General features: G+C 48.5%; 1 protein-coding gene across 3 annotated transcripts in view; it reads right to left on the reverse strand.

Annotated features, from left to right (window-relative positions):
• Positions 1 to 7,544: 7,544 nt before the first annotated feature.
• BACH2 (BTB domain and CNC homolog 2) overlaps positions 7,545 to 22,276 on the reverse strand; it is a 418,079-nt gene continuing 403,347 nt past the window's right edge. For all 3 annotated transcript variants that reach the window (XM_055136847.1, XM_055136848.1, XM_055136849.1), the window contains 2 exons: positions 21,139 to 21,345; positions 7,545 to 13,928 (listed from right to left, as the gene is read on the reverse strand). In XM_055136847.1, coding sequence (XP_054992822.1) covers positions 13,431 to 13,928; positions 21,139 to 21,345 — 705 coding nt within the window. In that variant the 3' untranslated portion in view covers positions 7,545 to 13,430. The remainder of the gene's footprint in view (positions 13,929 to 21,138; positions 21,346 to 22,276) is intronic.

Genomic DNA, 22,276 nt, shown 5'->3' on the forward strand with positions numbered 1-22,276 from the left:
TTCATGTGCCCCTCTGTGGCGTGTGCTGGCTGTTCTCCCTGATGAGGTATGATGAACCTGGGAAAGGACTAGCATGGGGATGAGCAGTTCTGTTGCTCCTCACCCCACCCCCCTGCCCCCGCCCAGACATCAAGCAGAACCACCGAAGCTCATCTTCATCATCATCAGCCCGTGCTGGGGGCCATTCTTCCCAACTTGTTTGCTCAGGGGTTACTCCTGGCTCTGCACTCAGGAATTACTCCTGGCGGTGCTCGGGGAACCATACGGGATGCTGGGGATTGAACCCAGGTCAGCTGCATGCAAGGCAAACGCCCTACCGGCTATGCTATCGTTCCAGCCCCTTCCCAACTTGTCTAACTGCCGGTAAAGCCTCCCTCATCTTCACTGTTCCTGTGCTTCTTTCTTCTAGGACTCCCGCACACCACAACATGCCGCCGCCCGCTGGGGACCCAGGGCATGGGAGGCGGTCTCAGCACTTCCCCCCAGCCACCCTGCACTCACCAGGCCTCCGCCCAACTCTATTATGGAGATTTTGGACACCATTCTGGGGGTCAATGATAGTTTTGTTTGCAAAAGAGGATCATAATCGATGTTTCTTTTACTTTGTGAGTGTGTGTGTGTGTGTGTGTGTGTGTGTGTGTGTGTGTGTGTGTGTTTGGGCAAAGTCAGTGGTGCTTAGGGTTTACTCCTGGCTCTGTGCTCAGGGGATCATTCCTGATGTGTTCAGGATGTTGGGGATCGAACCCAGGTCAGTAATCAGCAAGGCAAACATCCTACCACTGTACAATTACCCCTCTTCTAATGTGATATTTTCTTTTTTTTTTTTTTTGGCGGAGGTGGAGGGCACAGGGCTTCCTCTTGGCTCAGCTCAGGGGTTATTGAGGCTGGTGCTCAGGGAACCCTGTGTGGTGTCTAACATTGAACCTGGGGCAGCCGGCATGTGAGGCAAGGGTCTTATTCACTGTATTATATCTGTTGTTGTTTTATTTTTCCAGTCATTGTTGTTTTGGGTTACTCCCAGCAGTGCTTAGGACTTACTCCTGGCTCTGCACTCAGGGATCACTCCAGGCAGGGTTCAGGGGACCCTATGTGGTGTGAGGATTGAACCCAGGTCAAATCCAGGCTGACTTCGTGCAAGACACCTTACCCTATGTACTATCACTTTGTCCCCCGCCCCCTCCATTGGTATTTCTTATTTCTAGAAAGCACCTTCTGTCGAAGGGGAGTGCCTCATTACAGAAGGTGTTGGGACAGGCTTGCTGTGACCTTAAGTTTCTATGTCAATGAGATTCCAGATCTTTGACTAGTTTTTCTCAGTGTGTCTGAGATTAGCATCACTGTGAGATTAGCATAGAATCAGTAACCTCGTTACTCAGGGCAGGAGAGAAGGGAGGCTATAGCAGGTAGTGTGCTTATCTTATCTGTGATCAACTCTGGTTTGATCCCCGGCACCACATAGGATCTCCTGAGCCCTGCCAGGAGTGATTCCTGAGCACAGAACCAGGAGTAAGTCCGAGCACTGCTAGGTGTGGTCCCAAACCCCCAACTCAAAACCCAAAGCAGAACAGATCACCCATTGTGGGTGGGCATCATCGACTCTGTTGTGGGTTTGAGATAGAGTGATATAGGAAGGGAGAATTTGCTCTCTTCCTGCTTGAGCGAGGACATGGATCTTCTCCTGCCCTCAACTTGAGAAGTGATATCAGTGACTCTATGGTTCTAAGAACCACACCACAATGCTACCAGCTGTCTTGCCCCTCCCCCCCACCCGAGCTTGCAAAAGGTACAGCTTTCTTACTTGTAATCAATCTCTTTTTAGTGATGGCATCTATTTGTCCTCTCTTATCTCCCACGGTTCTGTCTCTCTGAAGAACTTTCACTAATATACCCGGGACAGTGTAGAAGAAAATCCCACATTGGCCAGGTTTGGTCTGTGCCTTTGTAGTTTTGGGGGCCACACCCGGCTATACTCAGGGGTTACTCCTGTATTTGCACTAAGGAATCACTGCTGGTAGACTCCAGGGACCATATGGACACCAGAGATTAAACCTGGGTCAGATGTGTGCCAGGTAAGCACCCTAGCTGCTGTGCCATATCCCTGGCCCTGGACTGGTCCATGCTTTTAAGCCAAGTGGTTCCTGTGTTTTCTTTGTCCTCCCAGTTTGTGAGGGGAAGTAGAGTGACCACATGAGGACTCTCTCCACAGTGATTTGTACAAGAGCTTGTGAAAATATGGTGGGTGAGAAGGAGTCTGGAGCTAAGGCCAAACAGGTGCAAGCTGAAGTGGCAAACTAGTCCAGATGCTAAAACACGTTAGGTAACATAGCACACAGCTGTGTCAGCTTCTCATTGCTCATCCTCATTTAATAGATGAGATTAAGTAACTTGCTTTGGAGTGTAAGTGGTTGCTGTGCCCCTGGAATTCAAACCCACTGTAGCTGCTCAAAGACTCACTCTCCTTCGAGGAAGCCCTGTTCTTGCTCATTAAAAACCAGCAGCCCTGGGCAATGACTTACTTGTACATGTATCGGTCCAACTAGTTTTGGAAAGCTCTAAGAATCAGGCCAGTGTGTGTGCAATCTTACAACCCAGCATGCAATGCAGTGTTGTTGAGTGAGTATATATTTACTTACAGAAGCCAAAGATAATGCATTCCCATCGCTTCCAGTTTTCCAGGTTTTAGTCCTTGTTTACTACTGTCAGCATGTCTTGTAAATTGTTTATTATGAGACTTTCCCAAAGTCTGTATACCACCCCTTCCTTCCTTTCTTCTTCTTCTGCCACACTGGTGATGCTCGGGGGTTAGTTACTCCTGGCTCTGCACTCAGGAATTACTCCTAGTGAAGCTCAAGGGACCATGTAGGATGCTGGGGATTGAACCCAGGACTAGGTCTGCTGCATGTAAAGCAAAAGTCTTACCTGCTGTACTATCTACTCACCCCCTCTCTTTCTCTCTCTTCCTTCCTTCCTTCCTTCCTTCCTTCCTTCCTTCCTTCCTTCCTTCCTTCCTTCCTTCCTTCCTTCCTTCCTTCCTTCCTTCCTTCCTTCCTTCCTTCCTTCCTTCCTTCCTTCCTTCCTCCCTCCCTCCCTCCCTCCCTCCCTCCCTCCCTCCCTCTCTCTCTCTTTCTCTCTCTCTTTCTTTCTTTCTTTCTTTCTTTCTTTCTTTCTTTCTTTCTTTCTTTCTTTCTTTCTTTCTTTCTTTCTTTCTTTCTTTCTTTCTTTCTTTCTTTCTTTCTTTCTCTTTCTCTCCCTCCCTCCTCTCTCCTTCCCTCCCTCCTCCCTCCCTCCCTTCCTTCCTTCCTTCCTTCCTTCCTTCCTTCCTTCCTTCCTTCCTTCCTTCCTTCCTACTTCCTTCCTTCCTTCCTTCCTTCCTTCCTTCCTTCCTTCCTTCCTTCCTTCCTTCCTTCCTTCCTTCCTTCCTTCCTTCCTTCCTTCTCTCCTTCCTCATTATACTCTCTCTGGTCCCTGTTTTCCTTTCCTTTTCTTTTTTCTTATTTCAATGTTTTCACATTCAAAAGCCTTTACCTTATTGCTAATTGTTTAGCACAAGTCAAAGTTTTCAAGAAGTGAATGGAACCCAGTATAAAATGAAATGCTTCTAGTTACACTGGTTTTTGAAGGTTTTCAACCACTGATTTAGGATGATGCAATTTGGGGAGGTGGGGATGCAGAATCTGGGCTCCCCTCAACGGTGATCAGAGGTTTATCTTCGATCTATGCTCTGGGGCTACTCCTAGCACTGTACTAGCGGAACCAATCACAGTCAACTGTGTGCAAGGCGAGTGCTTTAACCTCTGTATGATCTCTCGAACTCCCAGCTGAAGCCATTTTAACTTTAGGATTGTACTTGTCTTCAAGGGCAAAGAGGAAAAGCTAGTGTGGGGGGTAGCCAGCCTGGACTCGGGTGATGGAGCAGGCCAGCACAGCCAGTACAGGCTGCAGCCCGAGGAGGTGGGGTTGGAAGGTATCATGTACCAGGTCTAGTGAAAGGCACTTACAGCATGGGCTCTGGGGAGAGCAATTCAGGCTTTTCCCATTTTTCTGATTCTTTTCTTTTTGTTTGTTTGTTTTTGTTTTGTGTTTGCTGGGCTCAGGGGCTACTCCTGACTCTGTGCTAAGGAATCACTCCTGGCAAGCTAGGGAGACCATATGTGGTGCTGGGGATCAAATTGGGGTCTGCTATGCAAGTGCCATACTCACTGTTCTTTTTTTTTTCTTTTTTGGGTCACACCCGGTGTTGCACAGGGGTTACTCCTGGCGCATGCACTCAGGAATTATTCCTGGCAGTGCTCAGGGGACCATATGGGATGCTGGGAATCAAACCCAGGTCGGCCACGTGCAAGGCAAATGCCCTACCCGCTGTGCTATCGCTCCAGCCCCCCTACTTACTATTCTATGTCCCTGAGCTTTAATTTTTTTTTTCAAACCAGGAAGCATCATGCTCCTTTACACCAGGAAGGCTAAGGTGCTGGGAGATGGTGTTGGGGGAAGAACTGGAAACCCAGTTGACTCTGTGCACCACCACCAGCTGGTCTTAGACATCGATGCCATCTTGCTAAGTGTAAATGCAAGTGATCAGAGAGGGTGATGGATGGGCTGGAGAAGAATGAAAAGTTCTTGAACCATTTTGAAAGGCAGCTTAGTCCCTTTGGAATCCATAGAACAAAGCTGTTGGCAGGGATGCAGGAGTAGCCAGTCTGAGAATCCTTATTTTATTTATTTATTTTTTGCTTTTTGGGCCACACCCGGCGATGCACAGGGGTTACTCCTGGCTCTGCACTCAGGAATCACCCTGGCGGTGCTCAGGGGACCACATGGGATGCTGGGATTCGAACCCGGGTTGGCCGCATGCAAGGCAAACGCCCTACCCGCTGTGCTATCACTCCAGCCCCAGTCTGAGAATCCTTAATGTGCCCTAGAAATAGATATTGTGGAATAAAATTTACAAAATTGAGCGTGGAAGTTACAGAGGTTTTGAGTTCACCAAAGAGGAGGGAAAGAACCCCCCCCCCCTTCTTTCCCCATTTGGCTGCGAGGTGCCAAATGTGCTTCTCCACCAGTGACATTTCTAACCTCTGCTGCCAACCTCAGCAGCTAGAAAGACTGGAACCCCACCAAATTGTAGGAGGTAGTGGTGAGATGGGTGTGGGTGGGGTGCAGGGACATAGTCGAGGAGATAAGGCACTTGCCTTGCATGTGGCCGCGGCCAGCACGTGCACTGCACACCCCCCTGAGCACATCCAGAGGTCACTCCTGAGCACAGAGCCAGGTATAGCCCCTGAGCACTGTAGGATGTGGCTCCCCACTTCATATGAGAAGGGCTTGATTTGCAGTGAAATAAGTTGGTCAGACAGCCACCAGTAGAGTGACTAAAGCACAATGCCTTGCATGCAACCAACTCCAGTTTGATCCTCAGCACCACATATGGTCATATGGTCCTCCCCACCCAAACCAGAGTGGCCTCTGGACCCTGAACACTGCCTGGGAGCATCCCTCCACCCCGTCAACTGAAGACTTTTTCCATCTCAGTATGCCTTTCCTGGCACCTAGAACAGTTGGAGATCTCCTGAGTTCCAGGCGGCCTTGTTCAGTCAGGATGTTGTCACAGACCCATCAAGCCAAGTGTTTGTTTTGACTTTTAATCAGTTGTGATTCAGCCCCTCCCCTGGGGACGCTGGGATGATGGGGCTGGGGGAGGGGTGGTAGTCACCCTAGGATGTAATGGCAGCAGCGGTGCTGGGTGGGAGAGGCTTTGTTTGTTTGCCTGAAGAAGGAAGATTTCTATGGGGGCACTGAGCAATTTTATTTTTCTGAAAAGGGGGCAGTTCAAACACATTTGGGGATCTCTTGCTTTCTATGGTTAATGGCCATTTTCTCCCTTTGTTTTTGGGCACACCGGGCTGTGCTCAGGGCTTACTCCTGGCTCGACACTCTAGATTGGTGGAGTCCTGCGTGCAAGGCAAGCATCCTATCTGCTCTGGCCCCTAACGACCATTTATTCCTTTAGTGAAAACAGGTCCCACCTGTTCCAACTGCAAAGAAGTTAAAACCCACCCTGGCAGGGAGGGGAGGGGGGTGCGGCCCCCCGGGTGTGTGTGTGTGTGTGTGGCGGTGGGGAAGGGGCTAATCACAACTCTCTGGCTTGAATTCTTCCTCCAGGCAGCCCTTATTTAAAAAAAATTTTTTTTTAAACTTAAAGAACTGTGATTCACAAAATTACTGATAGTTGAATTTTTAGGTGTACAGTATTTCAATACCAATCCCTCCACTAGTGGTCCCATATTCCCTCCCCCCATCCAACCCCCCACACCCCCTGCCGTCAACAGATCTAGTGGTTGCAACTTAGATCTTATGTTTTCGGTGTTGGTGAGTCTGTTTTGGATATATGGCTATACTGTTCTATAGCCATATAATATTCTCCTTCCACCCTTGTTCCCCCATCCCTTTCTGTTCTCTTTACCCTGCCTTGGCCCTCATTTTTATTTATTTACTTTGAGGGGGGTCATACCTGGCGATGCTCAGGGGTTACTCCTGGCTCTGCACTCAGGACTTACTCCTGGTGGTGCTCAGGGGACCATAAGGGATGCTGGGAATCAACCTAGGTCGGCCTTGTGCAAGGCAAACGCCCTACCCACTATGCTATCGCTCCAGCCCCTCATCTTGCTTTTTTTCAACATGATCTTCCCCTGCGCAGCCAAGGCCTGTGCTCCACCTCCCTGCCCGGGACCACCATCCTGTTTTCAATGATCCTGTTTTCAAACAATCACCATGATGTTTTGGCGATTCCTCTCCTTTGCTCCTTTGAATCCCTCCTCAGTTAGCAGAGTGCCTTGGAGGTCACTGAGGAAGAAGACAGCTTAATTTTCACTTTGGGCATGGGGTGAAAGCCCCCCTCTCACGCCCCTCCCTCCCCCACTTGTCCACAGAATGGAGCTGTCCACCTCAGGCACGTCCATTACCATGCACGGCCTTGCTCAGGGCTCAGTACACCCTCCTGCACAGGGTTGCACAGGGTTGCCTGGCCAGCCTGGCCACCTTTCAACACCCCTTTCCCGCCCCAAGCCAAAAAAAAAAAACAAACCCAAATGTCAATAATTTAATGAGCCTTTGTGGTTCTAACATATTTACTCCCTCACCGAGCTCCTGCAATTCCCCACCATCCATTGTATTCTGGCATTTTGTTTTAAGTCAAACTTTCTATTTTGAGATAATTGGAGATTTACCTCCATTTGGAGGGAACAATACCTTTCACTTAAGTTTCTCCCTGTGGTGACATTTTTGCCTAGCTATAGAACAAAATACCCAAACTGGGAAATTGGGTTTAATGTCTTTTATCTACTCTCAGAGGCACTAAGGATTTTAATTCCGAGGAATCCCATTAAGCATTACTGAGAGTTTTTAGGTTTCTAATGAGATGAATCAGGTAGCAGGTAAAGGTCCAAAGGAGAGGCAGAGAGCGCTGGTCTCCTAGGAGAATGGCCTTCCAGCTCTCGCCTACAACATGGGGCCAGGGACTGAGAAAGCAGCACTTTGCAATGCATAATGATATGTCTTTATTTCATCAACAGAAATGGTGTCCAGACAAAATGCAGTTAACACTAGCAATTCAACTGAGTGAATTTTTTTTTTTGCACAATAGTGTATTTACAATGAGTAAATGACATTTCAATTCATTAGTTCATAGCAATGCTTCTTTTCCCAAAAAGGTAAAAATTCTTAGTTACAGAGAGTAAGCAACAACAGCCATTTCATTTTTTTTAAAACTTTTTTTACAATAAAAACCACAAGAAAAACCACAATCACTTAGGAGAAAAAAAAAAGACAGGCCTAAGAACTAGTACAATAAAATGATGCATTGGATCAAGTTACATTAATCGCATAGAATCTGTGTAAAAAGTATGTAGAAAAACACCTGATGTAACCTGTTACAGTCGTTGACCAGTTGTGAGAGGTACAGAGGGTTATACAGGTAGATATGTGTGAAAACTGTCCATATTGTTCGGCCTGGGGAGGAAGAGGAGGAAGAGGCTACAGTTGCATACGCTGAGAAGACCCTGTTTTGAATATGGCCTCTGGATTTGTAAGGCATAGATAAGAGGTGCACTTGCATCAGACTGTTCCGGAACAAATGTCACAGTCCCTTCTGGCCTCACACACAAAGGCGGTGCTTGCCTTGAACGGCTCACTGGGTCTAACCAGCACCCGAAGCTCCCGAATTCATCTGGAATCATCCTGATCACTCGCTAGAAGTGGCGGGTCTTTTGAGTCAGAGCATGAAGGGCATCTCAGCACTCACACGTGCCACGGGCACGGTCAGGACTCAAGTGGAGGGCACCTCTGTGCCTCCAGACATGTTTTGGTAGATTTAGCATCAATTGGTAGGTTAAAACAACAACAACAACAACAACCCTTTGACCCAGTTCCTTCACTTTCTCTTGCAATATGTGTCCGATCACCCTCTTGGGAGCATTTGGCACGGAGTGTGAGGGTACCTGAAATCAGAGGTCTTGGTGCACTTCTGCGTCTAAGGAGGGCCACTGTTTGATCTGAGGTCAATAAAGTGGAATGAAAATGAAAGAGTTTATCCACAGCTCGCAGAGAAACGCAGACACCATGTCACCACGGGTAAATCAAAGCTACAAAGATGGGCCTCTGCACCCATGTGGGTATTCGTCACAAAATGGCAGCATCATTTTCATATTACAATTTAAAATGCACTGATATTCATTTGATATAAATATTATCTCCCAGGGTGGAGTGTAGGAAAATACTATACACTTACTTTGCTTTGCAAGAAATGTTTTTGCACCGTCAGTTGAATAATTTATCCTCAATCTGCCACAATGGGTCTTTTCTATGTACAGTTACTATCTGTGTACACTATTTGTGCACAAATAGGTCCTAGTCTACAGCATCCGTCTTCGATGCCTGGGTCATGAGAAAGCTCGGGCAGTATCAATACACAGCTCGAACCAAGAAAGCCTCCGCACTCACGAGCTTCCTGGCCCCACACCCCTGTGCCGCGAACCGCCTCCCAGTCACGGAACCGACAACAGAATCCTCAGTGGGGAGAAGAAACACAGACTCCTGGTACAGCAAACAGTTTAGTTTCCTCATGAAAAAAAAAATGTTCCTTCGTCTATTTACAGTGATTTGAGGACAAAACTCGATTCCTGCTCCCTTCTTGACCCTTGACTCCTAAACCGAAAGCAACAGAGGAACGATTTTGAAGTCCTGTATGAAGCAGCAATTGGTTTCCTAGGGGGCATCCTGTCTAGACCTAGGCAATCTGGGACACAGAAGAGGGTGGCTGACTTGTCCTCATTGGGAGAGGGTCATGTTAATTCCTGGGATGCGGGGCTGCTCCTGGTGGCCGGACTTTGTGGATTCTTAAAAGGCTTATATTTTCACACCTTTTAGTTTCTTTAATGGCAATCAAAAAAGTATTGGACATGTAGACCTTGCTCTCGTGTAACAATCGCACTCAAGTCCACACTGCAGTCTGAGAGTCTCGGAGTCAGCCTCTCAGGCCCGGCCCGGTACTGGCCCCTGCCCTCCTTCAGAAGGAGCAGGGCGGTCAGCATACTCATCGCGAGCCTTTCTGTTTGCTTGTTTGTTTGAAACTTCCTTGGGAAAGCGACACAAGGATTAAATCCAAAATTAATAGTGCATTGTAAAAGCAGCATACCTTTAGAAAGAAAGTTAATAAATTACTTGTATAATATACAAAATAAGTTTTCTACTGCAGCATCACCTCCGACGCCTGAGTCATTGCTAGGAAACTGGTAAGAGCAGGAGTAAGGTTGGCTAACTTGGTCAGCTTGTTCAACCGCGGATTTGCTCCTTTAGGGCTTTTTATTTATTTATTTTTAATAACTGTTTTGTTCCGGAATCAGTAGAGGAAAGAAGTTTGCTTTTATTCAAGGCACCCCCCTCGAGAATGCAGAGAAACAAACAACAGACAGCAAAGCACTCGCTTGCCAAAACCCTGACCAGCCTGAATGAAGGGAGGCGGACATATGGACACAAGCAGATGCAAGGGAGGACGAGACTCAGGCCATGCTAATGAGGCCAGTGACCTCCTTAGTGGTCTTCACTCAACAACCCAGATTCCAACACACACCCCCTGCCCCTGTCCCCGCATCCTCACACCCTTTGAGGACACATTCAAGGAGATGGGATGCAGGGATCTTCCTACAGCCTGTTTTTGGAAACACCTCTGTTCTTCCAGCGCTCTGCTTTTTTCCTTAAAACCCAAACTAAATGGCACCCTGTGGTGACAACACATCCATACTTTTGCTTTTTAAGGGAAGATCTGGGATAGACTAAGAGATCCCATAGAAAGGAGATGGGCTGGTGTTTCAATGCCACTGAAGTGAATTGGAAGTCTGGGCTCCTGCACTCCTCCCTCTGAATCAAGCTCAAAAGACTCTCAACAAACACATGATTCAGATTTGCAGGAAACACAGACATGTCACATACACAAAGCCTTGTGTGGCTGTTCATGCTGGACAATGAGCAGAAGGACAGCTTGTTTCAAGTCTCCAAGAAAAAAGTTTTTCTGAGCAGTATGTGTGACCAGTTCCCAGGACAGGATTGGGCTGGGGAGGAGGAAGAGAAGTGGGGCATGTGTGTGTGTGTGTGTGTGTGTGTGTGTGTGTGTGTGTGTGTGTGTGTGTGTGTTGGGTGGAGGATGTGGGCTGAACTAAGGTGTAGACAGGCAGTAGAACCTGTCCCTCCCAGAAGTGGCCGCCACACAGCTCAGAGTCCACTGAACAACAGAAACTGGGAAACGGATGGAATGTGGTCCAGGCCACTAGTTACACATGAGTTGTGGGCAGAATAAATAACAGCAGCGAGCTGGTTTGGATGTGGCTGTGACAGGAGCAGAAAACATTCCTTTTTTGAAAGAGGAGGTCACTTGAAAAAGACAACGAGAGTTGAAAAACCAAATATAGCAGGCTGATCCCATAGCTAATTTGGATGTTCCACGGACTTTGCAAGGAGCTTCAAGCCCACCACTTTCCCCACAGAAGCGAATCTCACAGTGAAGCATGGAACTATTTTACCAGGCCAAGAAATCCCAACCACTGGAATAACAAATGGCAGATCCAGCCCAGAGCCCTCTCAAAAGCTTTCAGACAAGCACCCACAGACACACACAGGGGAGCATGAACAGAAACCCAGAGGCAGGTTTTAAAAGTGGAACCGTTTGAAAAGTCTTAAAAACAAAACAAAACAAAACAAAACAAAAAAACCAACAAAACCCAAAATCCTACTGAATGAACAGACAAGTTTCTGGCATTCATACATAGTTAAACATTGAGCATTAATATTTGTACAGAAAAAAGTTAATAATACTAAAACATGTTACTATGAGTTCACTTTTTCCCTACGTCATATACTAATTTCCCCTTTCACATGCAGCTTTAATATTGTCCAAACAATGGCACAAATAAAGAAACGAAGTCAACTGTCTAGTCCCCCCGGCCCACCACCCCACCCCACATCAAACCCTCAGGGACTTTCTCCTGTAGCCAGGCCCTACGGCAGGAGGCAGGAAGCAGAGTCCCACTCCTCTGGGTGCAGATCACGGGCACACCTTCCTGTAAACGTGGCCAGGCCAACACGCCTTCAAGCCAAGGGAAGCTGCTCTTAAATATATGTGTGTGTATGTGTGTGTGTGTGCGTGTATGTGCGCGCGTGCGCTGCCTGTGTTGTGTTGGGAAGGTAGGAGGGGTCAACTTGGGCCCCTGGCCATACCCTGTCCAAAGTCTCAGAATGAAACCTGCCTTTGGACCAGCAACCAGTGGGCAGGCCTCCGCCTTAACTCAAAGCTTTAGGAGAAAGACTGGAGAAAGAAATGCTTTTGCCCGCATCGGGGACAGACTCAGGCTCCCCTCCTGTCCTGCTCTCTCTTCTCTGGACCAGCTGCCCTTCCCTGGAAGGCTCCACGGAGGGCAGGACCCCCCTCTACTCCCTCAAGCCCTGCCCAAGGCTTTCCACACAAGCCTGCACTGTGGAGGCTACATCTTGGGAGGCGGGTCCTGGGTGCAGGCAAAGGTGCCGGGTCCACCATGTCCTTCGTAGGAGAAGGTCTGACACTTCCTTGGAGCCGGCCGAGGCTGGGGGAAGTGCTGAAATGAATGGAACGATTCCCTGTGCGATTCCATTGTCCTAACTTGATTTCTAGGAGCCAGTGCCTACTGAGTTCTGGTAGGAAGTCACGAATTCCTGCTGTTTTGATGCACTTTTGAGCGAGATGTCCAAACTCTCTTCCCCACTTTGGAATTTGGACACCCTGCATCGGCTCTGGACTCTATCTGCATTTCCACTTTGCGTAGGGAAGGGTGAGGAGGAGGTGACATAGAAAAATATTCAAGCAGATTATTGTCTACACATCCTAGGATGAAGTCATTATTTGGCAAGATTGTTTTTTTTTTTCCTACATCATTATCACCTGAGTGCTTTTCATTAGCTAAAATGTTTTACTTTTTTTTTTAAACTAAAAGCAAAGAATATACAGTATACTTGAGTGATACTGAAGTGACCACTTCATTTAAGAAAATAGGTTTAACCCAAAACTCAGTGCAAGTGGCAAAGCTGACCATGACTATACAGTATCTGCAGGGCAAAAAAGGAAAAAAAGAAACAAACAAAAAAAGGCAAACAGACCCACAGCACTCAAATGGCACCATCTGACAGTGCCCAAACCAAGTCAAACTAAAAAAAAAAAGAAAGGGTCTTAAACAAAAACCTCAAAAAAAAAATTCCAACACTGAATTCCGTCCATAAATAAGTACACATTGAAAGCTGAACCATGAAGCAAGGAAAAAAAAATCGAAAACAAACAGCAAACCATATTAACAATGATCAAACTAGCTCTAGTATCAGAGACCAAAGGAAGAGGAATGTTGGAACCTGTTTATAAATGAGAAATGAAGTTTCCAGTTTTAGAATGAGAAAATTGAGGCATGCAGGACTTTTGCATATGGAGATATATATATTTCATATATATTATATATAGTATGTACAGTCTAGCTATAAAACTTTGATGTGTATAGAAGCTGTCTTCAATGAAAAAAATTGAACATTCAGAAGAAATTCCTGAGATCGGGTTTGTGACATGGGCCACTGAGAGAAAAAAAAAATCCGTGGTGGGGTCCCGGAGGTGACAGAGTCTATCCCTGTGAAGACTGAGAGTGACCCACAGACAGAGTCGTCGTCGTCACTGTGTTCTTTCCCCGCGTGAGCCAGGGTAGCACCATAGTGAAGGTAACTCTCCACCACTCCTGCTCGAAAGAGGAGGAAATACTGAGGAACAGTATTGCTGCGAAGACGGCTTGTAGTGTGCACCAAATTCCTTCGAGTTCTTCAGACAACAGGTGAGCAGGCCGCAGGCTGGCCCGGAGCCCCTGGCGGGGCGGACGCTAGGTGTACTCCTTCCGTGGCTGCTCGTCGGTCGTACACTTGTCAGTCATTTCCTGGCAGAAGTCCACCGTCACCGTCTGGCCCCGGGGTTCCAGAGGAGGGCCTCTCTCTGGGAAGGGGCCTGTGCCAGGGCCTTCCAGCCTCCTGGCGGAAGTACAATTCTCCGAGGTGCTGCTGGGGCCCCAGGGGGAGCCTGGGGGGGCGGCGGCAGCAGCGGCGGCACCCTGCTCTGGGCAGCAGGGCCCGCTCTCCCCCGTGGCACACTGGGAGGGGGCAAGGTTCTGGTTGAGGCCCAAGGGCGCGGGGTTAATACTGGAGGCTGTGGGGAGACCCACGGGCCGGAGGACGGGGCAGTACCGATGCAGCGCCTGGATCTGCTCGGGGCTCTGGATGTCCCGGCACACTTCCTGGGAAAGGCAAGAGAAGTTGTCGAGCAGCTCCCCCATGCACGCTTTCAGCTGGTTCCTCTCCGACAACAGTTTCTCTTTCTCACATACCTGCAAGGGAGAGGAAAAAAAGGAAGCTTGGTCAAGCCCCAGCCAGGCAGAGGCCAGAGAACCTCGTTTGTGGGGGTGGGGGTGGGGAGGGTCCCACCTCTATTTGGGTGGTTTGATTTTTGAGGATGCATCCATCGGATCTCAGAGCTTACTCCTGGCTCTGGCCTCGAGGATCACTCCTGGTGGGGTTGGAGGAACCCTACTGGGTGCTGGGGATTGAACTCAGGTCAGGCGCATGCAAGCCAAGGACCTTACCCGCTGTAGCATCTCAAAGCCCTCCCTGCTCGTGTCTGTGTTCTACACTACGGGGTTCCTCCTCAGTGTCTGGGTGGGGATCTGAAGCCTGTTATCAGGGAGCCTGCATACATACTTGGGCCAAGTCTCCCGTCTGGCACTTGATCCAGGCAGGCTGCTGACCTGACCCTTAATCCCTTGTGTCTCTTCATCCTCTGCAGCCCTGCTAGTTCACTGTCACTGTTATCCCGTTGCTCATCGATTTGTTCGAGCGGGCACCAGTAATGTCTTTCATTGAGAGACTTATTGTTACTATTTTTGGCATATCCAAAACACACGGGTAGCTTGCCAGGCTCTGCCATGCGGGCTCTCGGTAGCTTGCCGGGCTCTCCGAGAGGGGTGGAGGAATCTAACACGGGTTGGCCGAGTGAAAGGTGAACGCCCAACCGCTGTGCTATCGCTCCAGCCCTACTTGGCTAGTTAAAAAAAAAAACAAAACAACCTTCCCAGCCCCCAAAACCCAGGGAGGCAAAGACACATTTTTCTGGGATTTAGAGCTTCTGGGATTTAAGAGTTTTTCAGATGAAAAACTACTTATTTCCAATCTGATAGTTGAAAAAGTCTCTTCCAATGCTTTAGGTTGCTGTGTTTTTTTCTTTCTTTCTCCCTTCCCCCCCGACATCCAGCAGTGCTCAGGGCTCATGCCTGGCTCTGTGCTTATGGATCACTCCTGGTGAGGCACAGGAGGCCTTAGGTGGTGTTGGGGATTGAACCCATATAAGGCAAGTGCCTAAACCTCTATACTATCTCTCTGCCTCCCAGGCTTTGTGAAAACCAAGGATATAATCCTTACTCTTTTTTTTTTTTTTGGCCTTGGTTTTTATTTTTGGGTCACACCTAGTGATGCTCAGGGGTTATTCCTGGCTCTGCAATCAGAAATTACTCCTGGCTGTGAATGGGGCACTACATGCGATTCTGGGGATTGAACCTGGGTCAGCCATGAGCAAGGCAAGCGCTCTACCTGCTGTACTGTTTTTGGAAGCCAGAAATAACTGACCAGACCCAACTCTGTAACATTCTAGAAAACTGCAAAACTATGAAGATAATAAGAAGTGGGTTCCAGGGTGGAAAGGCTCCATGCCTGTTATAATGGGGAGTCACAGGTCCCTGTCATCTGTGTGTCTCGGGGGTGCAAGGGACAAAGAGTAGCTTAGTCATTTTCATCTAAATTTGCTATGCACCTAAAACTGTTGTAACATCTATGGAAACACACACACACACACACACACACACACACACACACACTGCCCGCTTGTGATTTCATTTTCCCCATCAGTGAGCACTGGGGCCTGCCTGGCAGAATAGGGTGACTTCATGGCGGGCCCGGGGTGTCTTCCTGCACACTGTGGGGTGCTCAGCCCTGGGGCCCAGAGGCCTTCTCCTAAGGATGTGGGAGCAGAGAAGACAGGTTCTGTGGGACATACACTGCAGTGGGTGACACTGGACATGGGACAGCAGCTGGTAGAGTCCTTAGCAGCCCTTCCAGGGTGGGACACAGGGAGGAGATGGTGGGGGGGGGAGGGAAAAGGGAGGAGGGAGAAAGGATGGGGAAGGAAGAAGAGGAAAGGTAGTGGTTGGGGGAAGGGAGAGTAAGGAAGAGGAGGGGAGGAGGAGGAGGGAAGGGAGGAGGGGCAGGAAAGGGGGAAACACAGAAGGGGGAGGAAGGTGGGCAGAAGAGGGGGAGGGGGAGGGAAGAAGTGAGCCTGACCCGGTCCCCTGTGTGGGAGTCGAGAACACGCGTGGGAACACGGCAGCAATTTGGCAGGCAGCGTGGGCATGTGTGTTGGAGACAGAGATTTACACGGGGAAAGGGCACCTGCTAAAATATTTATAAATTTATCAGGAAAACAGGCTTTAAAAATGAAAAATAAACAGATGTACGAGTGCGACTCGAGAGAAATACATTATGTGAGTTTGCAAAAGCCGAGAGTCATGTGGAGACAGTGTGGGAGCGGGGAGAGGGTGCACGTGCCCGTCCCTGCAGCCCAGAGGGCACAGCGCCCCCAGGAGGCGGCACTCGGGAAGCGGAAGGTATCTGCGGGTCTCCTGGGGAAGCGGGAATCCGGCTTGTGACAGCCCTACAAACTAGACCATTATTTAGAACATTATTTAAAGCCCACTTTTTTTTTTTTTTTTTAGCTGGACCATACCTGGCTGTGCTCAGGGATCGCTCTGGGGGTCCCTAGGGTGCTGGGGATGGAACTCAGGTTGGCCTTATCCTTTGTACTACCTCTTTGCCCTCCACCCTGAGAACTATAACTTTCTCTCCACCCCAGACAGAGAATCCTGCTTACTCCAGCCAAGCCTCTGTCTCCTCACCAATTTCTTTGTGAAAAACCCCAGGCCCGGGGATGGGGGCCAGGGGACAGCTTCTCTGCAGGAAGCTCAGTTCAGATCAGGGCCACCTGGAGCAGGAAGCACAAGGTCACTCAAGGTCACATGTGAGCACCTGAACCTCTCATTTGACAATGAAAGGCCGCTTATTTCTTAGGGTTCCTCTCCAAAAAAAAAAAATGGAGAACTAGGAGATGCACTCGAATATTTGGTTGCTTCTTTTCATTTGTTTGTGGGCCATACCCAGCAGAGCTCAACGGCCACTCCTAGCTCTGTATTTGGGGACTGGAGGTGCCTGGGGGCCGAGGTGGTGCCGAGGATCCAACTGAGGCTCGTGCACTGCAAACCTGCACGCCAGCTCACGGAGCCATCTCTCTGTATGCTCCACCTCAAGTCAAGCTGAAATGGGAAATTAGCACGGTGTCAGCCTGGGCTGACTCAGGCCTTCGTTCGTTCAGGACTGTGACAGGACAAATGGTGCCATTGACACAGAGCAGATGCTTCTCCAATCTGAGCACGAAAAGTGAGTGGAGGTGAAGTGCGTGTGGAAGGGCAATGCCAGGGAAGGCCAGGGAGGGAGCCGGAGACCCAGCACTGGCCGAGGGGAGAAAGGGCCCCCAAAAGTCCGCCTATGTGGACCTACAGTGACAATACCTTCTTGCTTAGGTAGCTTTTTAAAAATTTTTTTTGGGTGGGGTTGGGTATTTGGGTCATACCTGGTAACGTTTAGGGATTACTCCTGGCTCTGTGCTCAGGAATCACTCCTGGTAGTGCTTGGGGGTGCTGCAGACTGAACCTGGGTTAGACAAGTGCAAGCACATGCCCTATCTGCTGTACTGTTGCTTCGGCCTCGTTTTAGCTGCTTCGGCCTCGTTTTAGCTGGCTTGAATTAAAACTTGGTTGACGGTAAGACACTCAAGAGGGGCTGGAGCAATAGCACAGTGGGTAGGGCGTTCGTCTTGCACGCGGCTGACCCGGGTTCAATTCCCAGTATCCCATATGGTCCCCTGAGCACCGCCAGGGGTAATTCCTCTGTGCAGAGCCAGGAGTAACCCCTGTAAATTGCTGGGTGTGACCCAAAACTAAAAAAGACATTCAAGAAAAGCCTGGGAAAAGTTTATCTTGCGACAAGCTGAAGAGTCATCATCTACAGGACATTTCAGGTCAACAAATTTTTTTCTGAGTGCTTTCAAGGCACTGCCTTGGAGAATGATGGAGCTGCTGTTGCTATGGTGAGGAAGCAAATAAATTGGACAGGATGTGTGTGTGTGTGTGTGTGTGTGTGTGTGTGTGTGTGTGTGTGTGTGTGTTCAATCTGCACCTGGCTAATGCAAGCCAAGGGGAGCAGCATGGAACCAAAGGGCAGGGCAGGGCAGGCCCCCAGCTCACTGAGGACTCAGGAGGTGGTGAGATGAGGTAGTGACCTGCAAGAACAAAGACGTAGTTGAAGAAGAAACTGTGTGCGGGTGGGTGTGGGGATGTACAGGGAGAAGGCACTTGCCTTGCACGCGGCCAACCCTGGGTCCATTCCTGGCATCCCACAGGGTTCCCTGAGCCTCTTCAGGAGTGATCCCTGAGCACCGAGTCAGGAGTCAGCCCTGAGTACTAGGTACCTTGACTTAGTACATGGTGGATGTCAGGGGAAGACTTTTTTCTGGTTCCTGTATATGATTTTTTCTTTTTAAAGACTCCTAATGGGGTCTGAGGAAGTGGCTCATGGCAGAACTAAGGCCTCTTACACACAAGGTCCTTACACATAATCATACAGATTTGCTTGCTGGCACTACAAACAAGCAGAAAAAGGAAGACAGGGAGCCTCAGTCTCTTGCTGACAGGTTATATCCACCACCCCTTGCTTTATCTTTAGGTTTTTAGGTTCTCACTACGCTGACAGCTTCCATGAGCCAAAGAACAGCCACGATTAGTTTGTAGACTCAAATTTATTATTTTCTTGCTTTAGTTTTTTTTGGCCCATACCTTAAGGTATTCAGGGCTGACTCCTGGCTTTCAGTTCAGGGGTCACTCCTGAGGGGCTCAAGGCACCATATGGGATGCCGGGGATGGAGCTTGGGTCGGGTATGTCCAAAGCAAGTACTTCCCCACTGGACTAGCTCTTGAGTCTGTGGGAACCCAAATGTAACCAATGTTCCTGCAATCAACGTCCTGTCAATTGAGAGATTAAAAATATTGACCAGGGATGGCTAAAGGACATAAACACCAACACACAATTACACAACAGCACAAACACGCACTGCAGAAGTATAGAGCTATTACTTCCGAGGAGAGATTTGTCTAGGGGCTGGATATGGGTTGGCCTTATGGTCACTATGAGCTGAACCCCCAGGTGAGTTTTGGCTCTGGGCCTAAGGACGGTCACTCTAAGGCTGCCATGGGGTCAGAGGTGCCTGGGCTGCTTCCTGCAGTAAAGGGAGTCTGCCAAGGAGCAGCAACAGTGCAACGAACAGCAGGGAAGGCACTTTCCTTGCATCCCAGTGAGCCGGGTTTGAATCTCTGTCCCGCATACAGACCCCAGAGCTCATTAATGAGCACACAGCCAGGAACAGTTCCTCAGCAACACCACGGGTGGCCCCCGAATAAAACAAACTAATGTAACTAAAAACACTCCGAACACATTTGTAATCAGACAACTGGATTTGCACATAAGCACCACCATGCGCTGGGAGCCACCTCCGTCTCTCCATATTCGCTTCTCCCCTGGCTGGGACAAACAATGCACACGTTCCAGGGTAGCCAAAAGGGCTAAACGTGACCGGTTACAAAAACGGCTTAGAGGGCTGGGGAGATAGTTCAGGCCTCGGGGGTGCATACTTTGCATGCACAAGATCCCACGTTTGATCCCTGCATACATTTCCCACTTGCCTCCTAAAACTGTGGCATGGTGCTCAGGAAACCCACAGTAGCACATGGCTGGGCCCTGGTACTGAATTGCCTGCCCAGCCCTGCTGGCTGAGTATCACCAGGAAAGGTGCCTGGGACCTCCTGAGTACTGTTTGGGAGCTCCCCCAAAGAGTTTAGAGTAATGCCTCTTCCATAAATGCCTGTAATCAATGTTCTGTCAAATGAGAGATTTAAAACAATGACAGGCATGGCTAAAGGACATAAATACTGACACACACTGACACAACGGCACACACGCGCACTGCAGAAGTAGAGCTATTATTTCCAAGGAGAGATCTGTTTAGGGTTCTCGATATAAGCTGACAGTTGAGTGCGGGATTGAGTGAGGTTTTGCGTTGGATCCTGGTACTGCCACTGTGGACCGTCCCCCCCACACAAACAAGTACGCAGACTTTAGACTCGACAACAGCAACCCCAACAATAGAGGGGAGGGGGAAATGGAGCTCTCAGGATGGAGAAGAAGTGCAGCAGGAAAGGCGCTTGCATTGCATGTTGCCAACCCTGGTTAGATCCCTGGCACCATATAAGGTCCCCCAGTGAATAAATCCTCAGGGTGCAAAAAAATCACAGCCGAAATGACATATGCACCTGTATGTTCATTGCAGCACTGTTCACAATAGCCAGAATCTGGAAACACCCTGATGTCTGAGAACAGACGACTGGTTAAAGAAACATTGGCGGGTAGGGCATTTGCCTTGTACGTGGCTGACCCGGGTTCGATTCCCAGCATCTCATATGATCCCCTGAGCACCGCCAGGAGTAATTCCTGAGTGCATGAACCAGGAGTAACCCCTGAGCATCGCTGGGTGTGACCCCAAAAGCAAAAACAAAACAAAACAAAAAAGAAACTTTGGTACATCTACACAATGGAATACCATGCAGCTGTTAGAAAAAATGAAGCCATGAAATTTGCTTAGAAGTGGATGGTGATGGAGAGTATTATGCTAAGTGAAATTATTCAGAATGAGAGGGACATACATAGAATGACTTCAATCACTTGTGGAATATAAAATAATGTGAGATTGACACCCAAGGACAGTAGAGAAAAGGGCCAGGAATATTGCCCCATAGTTGGGAGCTTGTCTCATGAGCTGGGGGAGAAGGCAGGTGGAATAGAGAAGGGATCACTAAGTCAATAAAGCTTGAAAGGATTGTCTGGGATGGGAGATGTGTGCTGAAAATAGATAAAGGACCAAATGTGATAGCCTCTCAGTATCTATATTGCAAACCATAATGCCCAAAAGGAGAGAGAGAGAAAGTAAGGGGGGAATTATCTGCCAGATGCAGGGGAAGGGTTGGGATGTATGTGTGTGTGAGGATACTGGGGACATTGGTGGTAGAAAATGTGCACTGGTGGAGGGATGGGTGTTCGATCATTGTATGACTGAAACTCAAGCATGAAAGTTTTGTAACTGTATCTCAAGGAGATTCAAGAAAAAAAAAAAGTTCCCTAGCACTGCCATGAGTGATTCCTAAATACAGAGGCAGGAGCAAGCCCTGAGCACCACTGCATATGGCTCAAAAAATAAAAGCAACAAAACTGTTGAGAGGAAAAAACCCCCACAAATTAATCCAATTTTCCCTGAATGGAGACTCTTCTTCCTACTTCTCCAGTCTCTGCTCTTTGTATCAGTCATGGGGGTTGCCGAAAGGGTGGACTCACCAATTTGCGGATTTCACATTCTAAATTCTGAATACAGTCCAGTTTCCTCTTGCGGCAGCGCTGGGCCGCGATGCGGTTCTTGCTGCGCCGGCGGACGTCGTGAATGAACTCTAACTGTTCTGAGGTTAGCTTGTGCATCTTAATCATCATCTGGAAATCGTTCCTTGGAAGGTCTGTGATTTGATCAACAGGAAAGGGAAGTTTGACCTGAAACCAAGAAGAAGAAGAAGAAGAACAAAAGGGTTAAGGCAACTGGATTTTATTTTTAATTTTGGCAGGTAGAACATAAAAGAAACAGTTAAAAACCTTTCTGAGAAAGGCCAAGGAATATAGAAGCAACTGAAAGCAGGTTATTTCTTTTCTGTTTCAACTGCAAAGAAGATGTAATATGTGGACAATAGAACAGAACATGAACACACAAATTATAACATGGTCATCACTCCTGAGGGTGTGTTTTATTTGGGGGCTACACCCCCCACAGTGGTCAGAGACTGCTCCTGGTGGGGATTTGGGGACCATATAGGGTACCAGGGTCAAACTTGGGTCGGTTGTGTGCAAGGCAAGCACCTTGCCTGTTGTAGTATCTCTCCAGTCCACTCCTGAGATTTTTGAAAGCAGAAGTGTGGGAAATACTAGAAAGTGAGCAGTTATTTTTTTATGCTTTAGCACCTTTTTAAGAAGGGGGTCTGACTATAGTTAGTGAGACCTACTTCCAATGAGCCCCAAGGAAATATCACATATAGCTCAGGCCCTCAGAGGAATGCCATGGGAAATGCATGGATGAAGGGGGTACCCAGACACCACGCACAAACTGGCAGACAAAGCCACTAGCATAATCCTTGGATATAAGCAACAGCACTGGATATAAGCAACAAAAACATAACTGGTTCCACCAGGAGAACCTAGAAGAACTAGGCATTTTTGGCTCTTGACCCGAGACCTTAGGGTGGTATAGCTTGACTTTTGTGAGTTACTCATCTGCAAAATGGATCCTGGCTTTTGGCTGTACCGTGCTAGCAAGAGTCTTTTCCGTTGTCAGGTTTTATCTTTCAGAGATGGCCATCCTAGCTCCTATCATCTCTCATGGCGTGAGGCTGACTTTCCTTTTCCAAGAGGTGGGGTGCACTGCTTCCCACCC

This window comes from Sorex araneus, chromosome 4 (genome assembly GCF_027595985.1).
Source record: "Sorex araneus isolate mSorAra2 chromosome 4, mSorAra2.pri, whole genome shotgun sequence".
Classification (NCBI taxonomy): domain Eukaryota; kingdom Metazoa; phylum Chordata; class Mammalia; order Eulipotyphla; family Soricidae; genus Sorex; species Sorex araneus.